This window comes from Penaeus monodon, chromosome 26 (assembly GCF_015228065.2).
Source record: "Penaeus monodon isolate SGIC_2016 chromosome 26, NSTDA_Pmon_1, whole genome shotgun sequence".
Taxonomy (NCBI): Eukaryota; Metazoa; Arthropoda; class Malacostraca; order Decapoda; family Penaeidae; genus Penaeus; species Penaeus monodon.
This window is the reverse complement of record NC_051411.1, coordinates 17189825-17204824: the sequence shown is the minus strand read 5'-3', so window position 1 is coordinate 17204824 and position 15000 is coordinate 17189825. Positions and strand designations below refer to the sequence as shown.

General features: G+C 41.3%; 2 protein-coding genes across 2 annotated transcripts in view; one reads left to right on the top strand and one right to left on the bottom strand.

The window, feature by feature from the left end:
- LOC119589601 (BAI1-associated protein 3-like) overlaps positions 1-4036 on the bottom strand; it is a gene marked incomplete in the record, with an annotated part of 206440 nt that extends 202404 nt beyond the window's left edge. The window contains 5 exon segments of the mRNA XM_037938197.1: positions 94-311; positions 403-451; positions 2086-2276; positions 3754-3895; positions 4031-4036. Of these exon segments, the coding sequence (XP_037794125.1) occupies positions 94-311; positions 403-451; positions 2086-2276; positions 3754-3895; positions 4031-4036 (606 nt within the window).
- Positions 4037-10299: 6263 nt separating this feature from the next.
- Positions 10300-15000, top strand: part of LOC119589599 — a 12830-nt gene continuing 8129 nt past the window's right edge. Inside the window, exons 1-2 of the mRNA XM_037938196.1 lie at positions 10300-10827; positions 13904-13969. Coding sequence (XP_037794124.1) covers positions 10300-10827; positions 13904-13969 — 594 coding nt within the window. The remainder of the gene's footprint in view (positions 10828-13903; positions 13970-15000) is intronic.

Genomic DNA, 15000 nt, shown 5'->3' with positions numbered 1-15000 from the left:
CACGTAAATGATAAGGCGAAAGAAAGAAACAGTCGAGTGCAAGCTCTTCGCCGTCGACCTGCGCGTGTGCCTTACCAGGCGAAACCCACTCACCTCCACCTTGGAAGGCCGGAACTCGTTTCTTCTGATGGAGGCAAGAGTCTCCGGGGCGATGTCCCTCGAGCCCTGGCGCCCCGACGCCTTCAGGGTGCGCAGGGCCTCGCTGTGGCGCCACCCCAGGGTCGTGAACTGCTCCAGCCATCCGTTGTCTTGCTCGCTCACCCTGGAGACAGGGAGAGAGAGAGTCAGACGGAATGATGCCTTCGGCGGCGCTGGAATGGAAATCAGTCTTGGGATAAATTAAACTTTAACTTCTATTTAGACACCGAAATAAACTTCCCACGACGTCTGGACCGATCAAACCTGCCTCGGTAAGTGCGGTGAAAAGAGCAACTGTTCGAATATCATATTCCTAAACTCAATTAAAGAAGAGAATTCATCTGCATACTGAGAGAAGAGAAACTTATCGCCGATAGGCCGTGGAACAATTAATCCATCTTGCTTCGAATTCGCTGAAGTGACAAAATGTGTGAATTCGAAGTTTCCCAATTAAGGCAGAAGCCAGCATGGCGAAACTGAAAGTGGAGTTTCCAACTACAGTCACATTTTTGGCTACATATCTCAGAGTTTTGCAACCCCAGGGAAATGAAATTGATATCAGATTCACAGCAAAGTCAAGTTCCTTTGCAACCCCTGTTCTGTATCTCTCTCTCTCTCTCTCTCTCTCTCTCTCTCTCTCTCTCTCTCTCTCCTCTCTCTCTCTCTCTCTCTCTCGCTCTCTGCTCATCTCCTCTCTCTTCTGCCTCTCTCCTCTCTATCTTCTCTCTTCTCTTCTCTCTCTTCTCTCTCTCTTCTCTATTCTCTCTCTTCATTCATCTATCTCTCTCTATATCTAATTCACACACAACACACACACATCATACCATAGCACATACACCATAATACACTCATCTACTACTCCTACCCCCACTATCTATCATCTATCTATCTATTATTATTATATATTATTATTATTATTATATAATACACATATATCATACATTCAGACTAATACATCATCATATATATACAAACTATATATACATCATATATACTATATATACTACACATATATATATATATATATATATATATATATATATATATATATATATATATATATATATATATATATATATATAATAATATATATTATATTATATAATAATTATATATATATATATATATATATATGTGTATATATATATATACACACACACACATACATGTGTATATATACACATATATATACATATACTCAGATATGATTTGAAATAAGCACCAGCAGAAATGCCTGCTGGATATTCCATTTTCAACAGTCCAGTAAAGGCGAAACCTTTTGTTAATGTCTCTTATTCCCTCCTCGTACCTTCTTCTCCGTCGTGTTTCTCAAAACCTACTGCGCTTGAAGATCGCCATGAAGCAAGCAAGGCGAGACAGATAAACACACGATTGCTGTAGGAATGCTCAAGGTTTTCGCTTGGCTGATGGGAGACAGTGGAGGAGGCGGAGCAAGAGGAAGGCAGAGAGAGGAAGAGATAAAGAGTGAGAATGGGAGAGAGGAACAGAGTGAGAGAAAGGTAGGGAGGGAGAGAGAGAGAGAGAGAGAAAAGGAAATGTGTGTCAGCTCTCGGAATTAATTGCACTGTATTTCCTATACATATTTATGTTCGCCGTTAAGTGTATGTATTCCTCTGTATTGAAATGTATTGGATTACCCACAAGATAAACAAGATAAAAAGTCGTGTGTGAATGGAAAGACAGAGCGAAAGTCTTTCTCCAGAGGTTGTCGAATGCCTCGTGTATTCTCCTGGGAAAGATATTAATTCGCACATTCATAATTCATGGTACAAGGGAAGGTCGAGGGTGACGAGGAATAAACCGAATAAGAGAACCCAGAGCTCGTGTGGTTGAAAGACACTTTTATTGATGGCGAAACATGCTAGGGTAAGTATAAGTAGTAGAAACTGCATGGTTTATGTATTACAGGGGCCCGTATGTAATTACAGGGTTATTGTTGCTGAAGTGGGGATGTATGTAGCAGTAGAAGTTGACGTGTAGCCCACCGAAAGCCAAAGGAGTAGAATTGTGTAGGTAATGAGAGCGGTTAGGACAGAAGGACGAGCCTGCTAGCGTTGATGGAATCCTCAGGGATACTAAGTGCCTAAGAATATCGCAGTCCTTGTAACGGCTAGACGCTTTGTTAGAGAAAAATGGTATGCGCCTGATATGATATGATTGTGGGTGTGTGACGGGAATGGGGCTTGGGAAATGTTTTAGAAACGTGACTAGGATTTTTTTTTTTCTTTCTCTCTTTGCTCCCTCTCTCTCTCTCTCTCTCTCTCTCTCACACACACACACACACACACACACACGCACGCACACTTTCTCTCTCTCCTCTCTCTCTCTCTCTCTCTCTCTCTCTCTCTCTCTCTCTCTCTCTCTCTCTCTCTCTCTCTCTCTCTCTCTCTCTCTTACGCACACCCTATTTCCTTTTTTCTTTCTTTTATTTCAACTTCCTGTGCGAAGAAACGTGAAATGGCCGAGGAAGAGGACAAAGGGAGACATGGAAAGGAGATTTGGAAGAAGTGAGGGGAGGGAACGCGGCCGCTTCAAAGGCAGCCACAGGGACTTAGCGGCGAGAGTAATCCATAATGTCTCGAACATGGCAGCAATATCAAACATGGCTTAGTACAAAATGCCGCGGGACCGGAACGAAGGGTGGAATGATGGATAGTCTATTAAGAATTTAGATTTGTTAATATTACCGAAGTGACAGTCAAACCGGTACTGTCAAACCGGTACTGGTAGAGTATTGGAAATTGATAACCTGAGCTATTAAGGATTAAAACGTAAAGCTATATAGTTTTGTTTACTCCATTATTTTGCCTTCTCTTTCACCTTTTTTTTTTGTTTTCCTCTTATTCGCCTTGATCTTTAACCCTGAACAAATAACACGAATTTGATTGGAAAGGAAAACATACAAAAAAGCCATTAGCTGAATTGAGAGCAGGTCAATTCCACGATTGCAGTATACATAGCAAACATAAACAGAAAAGGAGAGTTGTATACACGTAACTTACACAGAGTAATTGAAAATAGAAAGGAAGTGGAACCAAAGGCCTTGAAAAAGAATGTATTCTATTTTTCCATGCGTCTTTTGAATGCTGTTTTTCGAGTAATAATGGTGATAGTGACAATAATGCTAACACTAATACTAATAATACAAATACCATTATTACTACTACTGCTACTATAATGATAATAATAATAATAATAATAATAATAATAATAATAATAATAATAATAATAATAATAATAATAATAATTATAATAATAATAATAATAATAATAATAATAATAATAATAATAATAATAATAATAATAATAATATGATGATAATAATAATAATAATAATAATAATAATAATAATAATAATAATAATAATAATGATAATAATAATAATAATGATAAATAATAATAATAATAACAATAATAATAATAATAATAACAGAAACAACAACGACACCAGCAGCAAAAACTATTCAAAATAGAGCGTCCATTGTCCCCAAGCCAAATCATAAACAGTATTCACCTAATAATTAACCAATTATTTTTACCCATTATTTTCTCACTAAATCGTTTGTTTGCAATCTTCAAATCAATCTCTCTCACCCATGAAATTCTTATAATTACACCAATAACTTCCTGATTTAATGGTGATTGTATTGATTCCGAAAGTCTGCGTTTCGGTTTGTAGAGTTGGTGGTCCTCTTGGTTGAGTCTGAGAGCGCATGGGTTTCAAGGGAATGCAGCGCTGAAATTCGGTTTAGAGTCGGAACATTTCGCTAGAGACATGTAGTGGATATTTGTATAGATAAAGACAAGTATTGCTATATAGTATACAGCTGCTGCCCATGCGAGACCAATTTATCCGAACGCAAATGCTTACATTCATACTGTGAAGACCTTCCTCGCTAACCCACACAAACACGTCAGAGTACGCCGCCCACGACTTTTGTTTCCTTTATTTATTCCTAAATACATATTCCGATATTTGCAATTACTACATTCCGATATTCTCAAATACTGTATTCTGACATTTCCAAATACTGGATTCCAACATTCTCAAATGTTGAATTTTATGCTTCTTAAGGACTGATTTCAAGCATCCCAAAATAAACATTCCAACATTCCGAAATAGTGAATTTCAAGATTCCCAAAAGATTCTAGCATTCCTAAATATTGCATCCCGACGCCCCAACATCTCATTTCCGACATCCCCAAAGCCCGAATTCCAACATTTCCAAGTGTTACATGCCAGCATTCCCAAATTCTGGAGTCCAGCATCCCTAAAGTTTCAAAAAAATACAACCTCCGAGTACAACATATCTTATACAACATATACATCATGCAATATATTCCAAGTACAACATATCGACATTTCCAAATACTGAATTCCATCCTCGAAATACATTCCAACATTCCCAAAAAGGTCCAACCCTTCTCAAGGATTGCCTCTCAACATTCCTAAAATATTGAATTCCAACTTCTCCTAAGTATAATGATACATTCCAATATTCTCCATATATTGAACTTCATCATTGGAAACTACAGCATTCCGGAAATATTTATTTCCAACACTTCCCAAAGGCATTCCCGAAAGAATGAACTAAACACTTCATTCCAACATTCCCTACAAACTAAATACAAACATCAAACACTGCATTCCAAAATTCCGATTCCAGCCTTCTAACCCGTCACCTCCATTTCCATATATCGATGCCACATTCCAAAAATACCAAATACAGCATTCCAAAATCCTGAATTCCACTTCCTGCCCAACCCCCCTCCCTCCACTTCCACATTCCCCTCGCATCCTCCCTTCCACCCCCACCCCTCCACTTCCACATCCCCTGGATCTCCTCCACCCCGGCCTGTCCTCTATAATTCGGCTGTACTGCAACACAAACTCTCATTCCACAAGGGTGTGTAATCGCTTCACTACATCACGCAAGTGGGTCCCTTAGGCGAGCTATCTGACGGCAAATGGCCCGCTAGGCACTATCCCTGTGGTGTCGCTGGGATGGTGATCTCGAGGTATTGTGGCGATGGGGGCGGAGGCGAGGGGGGGGGCGTATGGTGCGAGGTAACGGCGGAAGTGGGTGTACTCGCGGGCGTCGATTTTGGTATTATACGTATGTAGCCTATTTTATTTTTGTTGTAAAAGGTTGTTATATGAATTTGTTGCTGTAACTGCCGTTTTTTTCTAGTATGGTGTGTGTAGTGTCTGTTCACCCCTTTAATCGCATACTATTTGTTATTTTGGGCATAGTAATGTTATTCAGAATTTTATTTAATCCTGTGCATTTGAATATAACAGAAATGTGAAGTAAAATAATCCGGAATTCAATATTCAGCATAAACAGGTAATATTCTCTCTCTCTCTCTCTCTCTCTCTCTCTCTCTCTCTCTCTCTCTCTTTTCCTGTATTTGTCCCTTTTCCATTTGTTGATCTGTTTCCCTTTCTAACTTTATCGGACACTTTTAATCTTTGTATCTCCCTGTCTAAATATGTAAACAAAAGTTTTACATCTGTAAACCTAACCATAGACGGCAGTTTGTAATAGTTTGCACATCTGTCGCATAACATTTTTAATTAGGTATCTCTTCTTTATCTCTAACTCTATTCTTCCGTTTTTTTCTATCAATCTCTATGCATATGTATTTCCAGGAATCCGTCCCTGTTCCTGCCTCTCCCTCTCAAATCATCAATTTTTTCAGGTGTCCATCTTTCCCTCCATTTACCTACCTATTTATCTATATACATATACTGCATTCATTTATTTTCCACGCACCTAACCTTCTTCCCGATTCTCCTCTTACCTACCCTTCTCCTTCAAGAGGCGTCCAAGAGGTAGCGTTGGATTACGTGCATCACGAGAGTTTGGCGTGTTCCCTCCGCCATTACGATGTTATTATGTACCCTTTTTGTAAACAGGTTGTTCTCGGCGCTATCACTCTGGTGCTTTCCTTTGCTCGGAGCTTCGGACAGAGCTATGGAGGGTGATTCACTCGGGTGCTTCACTTTGCTAGGAGTTTCGAAGTGGCGAGTTCGTACAATGGGCCAAAGATCGTGATGAAGGTTCTTCTGCGTTTCTGGCTGCACTGGAATGCTGAAATATTGTTGTAATTAAAAGGTCTGGAAGAGGATATTTTTCGAAATTAGGCTCTTTATTCTTAGGAAGAACTTTTTTTTTTTTTGCCTTCGATTGTGTTACGTTTTCGTGTCTTTTGTTGTTTTATTGTGTTTACGACCTCGTGTCCTCGTTTGCTATTTCCTTTCATGCTTTTTGCTTGAGCCATGCACGTGTATGTCTTCCACTTCCTGTGTTCTTTTGTGCAGCATTCCACGTTGGGACACGCCACCGTGGCCCCCTAGGAATAAACACTTCTTACAAGTCGTTGTTTAACTGTTGTCTGGTTATCACACCCAGTACAAATGAACGAGCTCAGCCCCGGATTACATAGAATGAACCAAGGGAACACAACCGGCCTCGTCCCCGCCGCTGCGACTGCACCCGTGCCTATCGTTCCTCACGACGAACTAGCGGGACAGGAATTCCGTCAAAGGAAAGCTAATCCTATGGGACCGTGGGCGCCCCGGCCGCTTTATAACATTTGGGATCGTACGTCTGCAGCGGGCGACTCAGCTGAGGGCGGACGGACGGCGTCGAGGGAGGAAGGCGGATCCGCCCAGAGGTAAGGTTTCTCGGAACCCGAGGGGTACGAGGAAAGGGAGAGAAAGACCTAAAGAAAGGGATGAGTGAAGGATGCTTCATAATGCATCTGTATGGAGTATGATTTTATGACCTGGTCGTCGGCAAAACAGCGCGCGCAAAGAACGGCCGTGTACGATGTTCATATTTCGGCGCCTTGGAGTTACCAGCATGGCAAAGCAATAGTGGAAAAAAGAATGCCGTGACCTGGCAACTACTCCCCTAAATATTTCTGAAAATAGGTGTGTGTACGCGTGTGTGTCAATGCAGATAAGGAGAGCCCCCCCCCCCCACACACACACAGAAAGAGAGAGAGAGAGAGAGATCGTACTCTAGGCCTACTGTAATTCTACGCATTTCACGGATCACCAACATTCCTTAATTATAAAAGACTTGTTTACATATTGTCAAGAACATCAAAGAAAATATTTCCTAAGAAACTAGATTCAAGAAAAAAAAAAAATGTCGGAGAATTTCAGCTACATCTTATCTGAAGATAAATGGTCCTTTTGATGGAAACTTTAAGTGAAATTTACACTCACAAGATGCTTTTGAAAATCGTTCGAACGAGTTCTATCCGTTGGAGAACTAACATGTTTTGAATGCGTCCTTTCAGAGCCATGGGGTCCAAGATGAATGGGCCCACGCCCTCCCCCGCGCAAGTACGTCTCTCGCTTCCTCACTGATACACGTAGCCCACGAGCAGCGTTCTGAGAGAGAGAGAGAGAGAGAGAGAGAGAGAGAGAGAGAGAGAGAGAGAGAGAGAGAGAGAGAGAAGGAGACAGCCTGAGCCAATTTTTGTTTCCATGACATACCATTTTTGTTCACACAATCCAGACAGTTCAGTCTATCTTCTACTTTTATATGATGAAGTCTCATTCCTGTTTGGTATAGCTTCATCTATCCATTTCCAATGGTTATCAAGAAAAATTACAAAATGCTTTTAGATAACTTCTCACAACCTGAACAAGTTCCTATGTATTACTATATAGTCAAATGTTTCGCATTCTATTATATGAAAATGCCTTTGCGGGAATAAGAGGCATAATGAAATTCTGGGCATGACACCAAGGGCACGAAATTGTATTAGAATTGCTAATGACTGATCTCATTTCCTCTCTGTCTCTCTTTGTTTATACCAATTTCTCTTTAAGCTTGTGTGTTCCTTCACTTCCTCCCACTTCTCATTTCTCCCGCTTATCTACCTCCTCTTTTATCACTTTGGTCATCTGTGTATTTATCCTTTTTCTTATATTTTCTTTTCTTTTCTCTCTCCTCTCGCTCTTTCCCCCATCTCTTTGCCAGAGACCCAGCACCTGCCGTTTAGTTCAGGTGAGGCTGACAGGTGAGAGACTCTTGTAATTATGCGCAGTTACGGCTATTGTCTCCAGCTACCTTGCAGGTGCCCAGGCGAGGGAGCAAGGAACTCATATCAGAGTCTAACTTTTAGAAGAATTTCCTTTTTCTCCTCCGCTCGCTTGTTCTCTCCCTCTTCTCTTGGACGCCCGTGCTCTCACTTCATGGTTCTCTCTCTCTCTCTCTCTCTGTTACACACACACACACACACACACACACACACACACACACACACACACACACACACACACACACACACACACACACACACACACACACACACACACTGCGTGTCTCTATCGCTGTCCTCTCTCTCTCTCTCTCTCTCTCTCTCTCTCTCTCTCTCTCTCTCTCTCTCTCTCTCTCTCTCTCTCTCTCTCTCTCTCCTTCTCTGGCTCACGCTTTTCCTAGGAGTCAGTGTATCTGCTTATATATTCATCGGTTAAAGATGCGACTGAATCTGTTCTGTAGACCGGATAAAAAGACTTCCATTCACAGTTGTAGACGCGCTGTAAAAGTATAGCGGTGTCCTTATACATGTCTCTAAAACAGTGAGGTGCCGCTCGAAGGCCGCCATCACGTGTCACCGTAGGAGGAAATGGCTTGTCACCGAGAAGGAACGTGTTGTTAACAGCAGGTACAGTAGCGGTGATCTGTCAACGTCAGCCAAGAAAGTGTCTGGGTTCCGGGTACGTCAGTCATGCCGGCAGATGGACAGGACGGAGGCGCGTCTCGTACAATGGAGGTGTGACGTCCGGCGTTCACCATTGTGTACACAGTAGCCTCTTGAATACCTCCTTCCACACGTCTTCAACTCAGTATCAACTCGATCGAGTTCCTTTTATTTTGTCAGAGCTGATCTACAATGAACCTACTTTAATTTTAATTGGTGTGTTCTTCTCCCTCAAGCATCATAGAGAAACACCAAACAAACAGATATACGAACACAACACAGTGAGTATACAAACATGGCGCAGTGATCCAGTTCTTCAGTTCTGACGCCAGCCCTGTGGCCCGTCGCCTGCCCGTGCCTCCTCCACCCTCGTGGCCGCTCAGTAAATAACCTGCTCAGGAGTGATTTTCATTAGTGCAGTGAATTGTGGTGCTATAGTGAAGTGTAGTGTTGTGCTGTGGCTATTGTGTTTAGTGCAGTGCTATATTTAGCAGCATAAGGGAGCCGAATCGAAGCATATTGAAGATCGTAGGAGCGAGACATATCTCTGCGCTCTCTACGACGCTTCGTGAGCGACTGATTCTCTCGCGTCGCGGCTCGCCTACCCGCACGTGCCCGACGTGACGTCACGGCACTGCCACGCACACACACTCACTCCCCCACACTGCATGGTCGGAATTTCACCGGATTTTCGCCGAATTTGCTGTATTATCTTTACACCCTTACCACGGTACCATGGGTAAAGGAAAGAAACCGCAAAAGGCCAGTAAGAGCGACCCGGAGAAATCAGACTCTAGCCTTGAAGAGTCTGAAGGAGCCAGTGCCAGCATCCCACCTCCCACAGATATTATTACATTGCTCCAGTGGATAATACAGAGGGATGAAAAGAGGGAGGAAGCCCGTCGGAAGGAGGAAGCTGCCCGTTTTCAGGAGCTGATACTTCGCCTCACTCCCCAGCAGCCCGTAGATTCAACTGCGAGTTCGCCAGTGAGCAGTTCTGCTGCGTCGAATGCTTCTCACTCTCCGCCGACGCCGGAGGAGCTGCCTACCGAAAATGCGCCGGAGGAGCTGCCTGCCGAAAATGCGCCGGAGGAGCTGCCTGCCGAAAATGCGCCGGAGGAGATGCCTGCCGAAGATGCGCTGGAGGAGCTGCCTGCCGCAGATGCCCCGGAGGAGTTGCCTGCCGAGGACACCCCGGAGGAGCTGCCTGCCGAGGACACCCCGGAGGAACTGCCTGCCGAGGACACCCCGGAGGAGCTGCCTGCCGAGGACGCGCCGAAGGAGCTGCCGTCCGAGGACACGCCGGAGGAGCTGCCTGCCGAGGACACGCCGGAGGAGCCGCCTGCCGAGGAGACCCCGGATAAGCTGTCTGCCGAGGAGACACAGGAGAAGCTACCGGGAGTAGAGGGACTGATGGAGGAGCGACAGCGCACCAAGTCCGACAGAAGGCAGGACCGTGATCGCCGGAAGAGTGCGGGTGACGGAAGGGAAGGTCCTGGGGCCACACTACCGCTAGAAGTAGGACCACGGAGCCTCGTTGCAGGCATCTCGCAGTTGTGGTTCTCTGATGATATTCTCCACTGGGTGTGCCAGTTCACCTGCGCACCGATGGTGGACATCACTTCCAGCGGGGGGTTTTCTATTTTCCTTCAGCGATGGGGAGTGCGTCATGTCACGTCAAGCTCCCATTACCCACAGTCCAATGGGCATGCAGATGCTGCTGTGAAGAAAGTCAAGTATCTGATCATGAAGACAGCACCCAACGGGAATATTGACTGTGAGGAGTTCGACAGAGGCTTACTAGAATTGCGTAACGCCCCAAATTTCACTGGTCGTTCTCCTGCTCAAGTTCTGTTTGGTATGCCCCTTCGCTCCTGTGTGCCTGCCCACTCTAGTGCCTTCATGAAGGAGTGGCAGACCAAGGCTGAAGACTGCGACCGTCGTGCTGCAGTACGTGCCAAGGACGTGAAGACCCGCTATGACACTCGTGCCCACACACTTTCCAAGTTAGAAGTTGGGGCGCATGTGCGAATCCAGGATCCCACATCCAAGCATTGGGATAAGGTTGGCACTGTCATGGGTATTGGCAAATCTCGTAATTATCACATCAGGCTTCCAAGTGGCCGTATACTGTGGCGCAATCGACGCTTCTTGCGCCCTACACAGCTCATGATTGGACACTCAACTGATTTGGAAGAACAGATGTCAGATGATGCACCTGGATCTTCCGCCCCATCTGTGCCTGTTGAACCTCGACGTTCGGAACGTATCACATTGAAGTCCGTTCAAGACTCCCGCTAGTGAACGTAAAGGGGGGAGGGAGATGTGGGTTGTGATAATAAAGTGAGTTGTGATACTTATGTGAGTTGTGAGCGCCATATTGTGATGCTGCCTTTTGTGTGATATGTTACACCATGTGAAATATAGAAGATTATGTTTAGCTTATATTGCTGTGTAACATATCGCCTATGTAAAAGAGTGAGATTCTCTGTACAATTTATAGAGTACAATATTTTATCTTGTGTCTGTAGTCACACGTCTGGCAGTAGCGCTCTCGGGCATGGCCGACGTGTGGCGCACGGGACTGTGAAGAGCTCCCTTTTATTTTGTCAGAGCTGATCTACAATGAACCTACTTTAATTTTAATTGGTGTGTTCTTCTCCCTCAAGCATCATAGAGAAACACCAAACAAACAGATATACGAACACAACACAGTGAGTATACAAACAGAACCTAGCTTAACAGGAAAGGAAATGAGGCAGTCGGTATCTAAAAAAATGTTTATCGAAGAAGGTTAGATAGAGAAGAAAATTACTGATAATGTGAAAATGAAGACGAAAATCCATAGTTTATTTGAAGAAAAAAGTCAGTTGTAATAAAAGCGAGTTCGTGATGGAAGTAGAAGCGTGATGTAGGGAAACCGCAAACAATGCGAGGGGAGAAACTGCAAATGAAATTCTTAAGAACTGGCACATCTGTTCGCATAATGCTGGGGATAACAATAATTTGGATACAATGTGCTATTACGTGTTTCTAGTACCTAGAACACCGAATTAGCTACCATATCGTTTCATCTGTAACTGAATGCCTTTGTCGTTAAAACAATGGGGTTCTAAAAGCAATGGTTACAGCAAGGGGAACAAACCCATTGCATCATTTAGTACACAATATAGGGATGGTCGTAAAATAAAATAATGATAATAGTAACGAAACATATTTTATACATGTGCTATATCTCAATATCTCCGTGCCACTCTAAAAGCAATAAAAGAAAGGAAAGCATGAACAGCGCTCGTCTTTTGTTTCAGAAGTTAATTAAGACAATCATCAGCTGGACGAGCAGCAGCCCCTATTCAGCCTGGGTGTCGTGTTGCCCAAACAAGTGCGGAGTCAAATATTCAATTCCGTTCCGGCAACGGTGTTTTCCTTCCTTTTTCTTGTTATTCCCCCGTTGTTTTGACTCCCGGGCGAAGAGAAGCAGAAGGAGGCGAAGAAGAGGCGCTCCCACCCGCGGCCTCTGCATTCCGAGGCCCCCGGGCGCACAACTCAGACTCGCCCCAACTTGACATTCAGAGTTTGATCACTTTAAAACCAAAAATATGAAAGTTTGGCAGACTCACAATGAGGAGAAGATATTGCCATCTTCACGGATCGATGCCCCGTAATTAAAGCATCCGAGCCCCGATAGTTCGAACTCAAGGCCGCTCCCGGACCCCGAAAAATATTGACAAATGTGAAATATAGGCCTATTTTTTGACGCAGTGTCGAGCGATAACACGAACAACACTTCGAGGCATTGTTGCCTCTTTTGTCGCGGCGGCCATTATATCACCAACCTTTTTGTCCTGTTTTTTTTTTGTCATTTTCACTAATACGAACAGGGTTGTCTTTGCTATGTTAATGACTGTTGAATATCTTAATTATCATCATTGGTATTATTATGAATTAGTATCATTACAATACGTGCGTGTGCGTGCGTGCGTGTGTGTGTGTGTGTGTGTGTGTGTGTGTGTGTGTGTGTGTGTGTGTGTGTGTGTGTGTGTGTGTGTGTGTGTGTGTGTGTGTGTGTGTGTGTGTGCGCATTTGTTAAGGGGAAGAGCTAGATGTATAGATAGAATTTCGATTTTTTAAAAACTTCAGTTTGGCTATGCCGTGCTGAATCCTGAAAAGTGTACAGAATAAAACATTCTATGTCAGTTTTCAGCAGTGCGACTCGTTGAATCCTAGTCCCGCTGTGTTTTTCTGCATGTGGTTGATCTGTTTTCATTAGTTCTGAATGACAGGAATTTATTGAAAAAATGTGGTTCATCCGTTGCAATAGATAAATGCTGAATATTTGCTGTGGTTTGTATTTTTTTTTCAACCTTTTTCCGTCATCTTCTCAAAAATTTATTTTAGTAAATCTTCATATTTTCCAAAATGGGATTGTGTGTATTAGTATGAAATGTCATCTTTATGTAAATACGCGCGGCGCGGTTTTGGGGTGTTTATGTTTGTGCGTGTGTGGTTGTTTGAGTGTGCGTGTGTGAAAATTTGTGCATGGGAACAATCGGCGGCAAATTAAAGAAGAATTTGTACCGCACAAGCAGTGTTTTATCTTTTCTTATTTCTTCCTTTTTTCCTTCTCAAAAAAATCGCCCATTTGACCCGCCCTCTCACTCTGAATTCGATTTATAATTCACCCCAACATTTTTTCCTTTTGACAACAGTCACTTCTTTGTACGGTGTCCCCCATCGATTTTATTCCCCTAGTGTACCTATACACTCTTGTGCTTTTATCCGGGTTTACAAAAAAATTTTTCATTTGGGGAAATTTCCTATTTTGATCCCTTTAGATACTTATTTTTATTATGTATTTCTACTACTACATCAGCTGTGCTTGGACATTGTGCCTAACCGATTTTCATCAAGTTTTATAAGGATTGCTTAATAGTATTACGTTAAATAATCATAATTTGACAGATTAACTACTAGCCGTAAACAATCTCCTCCAGTTACTCTTTTAAATTTTTTTTAGAGATTTGTGGGGATTTTCATCTCCCAAAATTATGCTTACGTCCCCAGGGTTTTACAGGCAACCAGGGTTTGCAAAAGCGAGCAAGGCTAAGCTTGTAATACGATATATTTTTCCTGTCACAAAAGCAGTGGGGGAAAGGAGAAAGGGGGCAAAAGTGATTTACTAGCCCTTCAAAATACGGCGGGGGAAAAACATATGGGTTTTTCAAAGGAAAATTCATATATAGTATGTATTTATATAATATATAATATATATATTAAATATAATATCTTTTTATATAATATATTATATAATATTCAAAGAAACACCACCCCCACACAAACACACACACCCCACACACACACAACACACACACCACACACACCACAACACAACCAATAATATAATATATATATTATATATATATATATATATATATTATATATATATTTTTAATATATAATCAAATATATATATATATATATATATTTTTAAAAAAAATTTTATATATATATATATATATTTTTATAATATATAAAATTTTTAATATTATAATAATATATTATAATAATTTATATAATATATATATTTTATATATATATTTTTTGTGTGTTTTGTGTGTGTGTGTGTGGGTGTAATATATATATATATATATATATATATATATATATATATATATTATATTATATTTATATATATAAATATATTTTAATAAAATTTTTAAAAATATATATGTGTTTTGGGGTTTTGTGTGTTTTTTGTGTTGTGGGTGGGGTTTGGGTGTTTATTTATTCATTCATTTATCTTTAACTACCTATTCATTATATATGTTTATATTTTATATTTTATACATTTTAAAAATATTATTATATAATAAAAATATATTTTATATTATATAATATATATATATATATATATTCTATTTTATATTATATATTGATATGCAATTTTGTTATAAAATAAAATATATTATATATAGATATTATATATATATATAATATTATATATAATTAAATATATTTTATATTATAAAAAACATAATATAATATATGTTAGATAATGTAAAAAAATAAATGAATAAAAAACCACACAAAAATTTTATAATATAAAATTATATA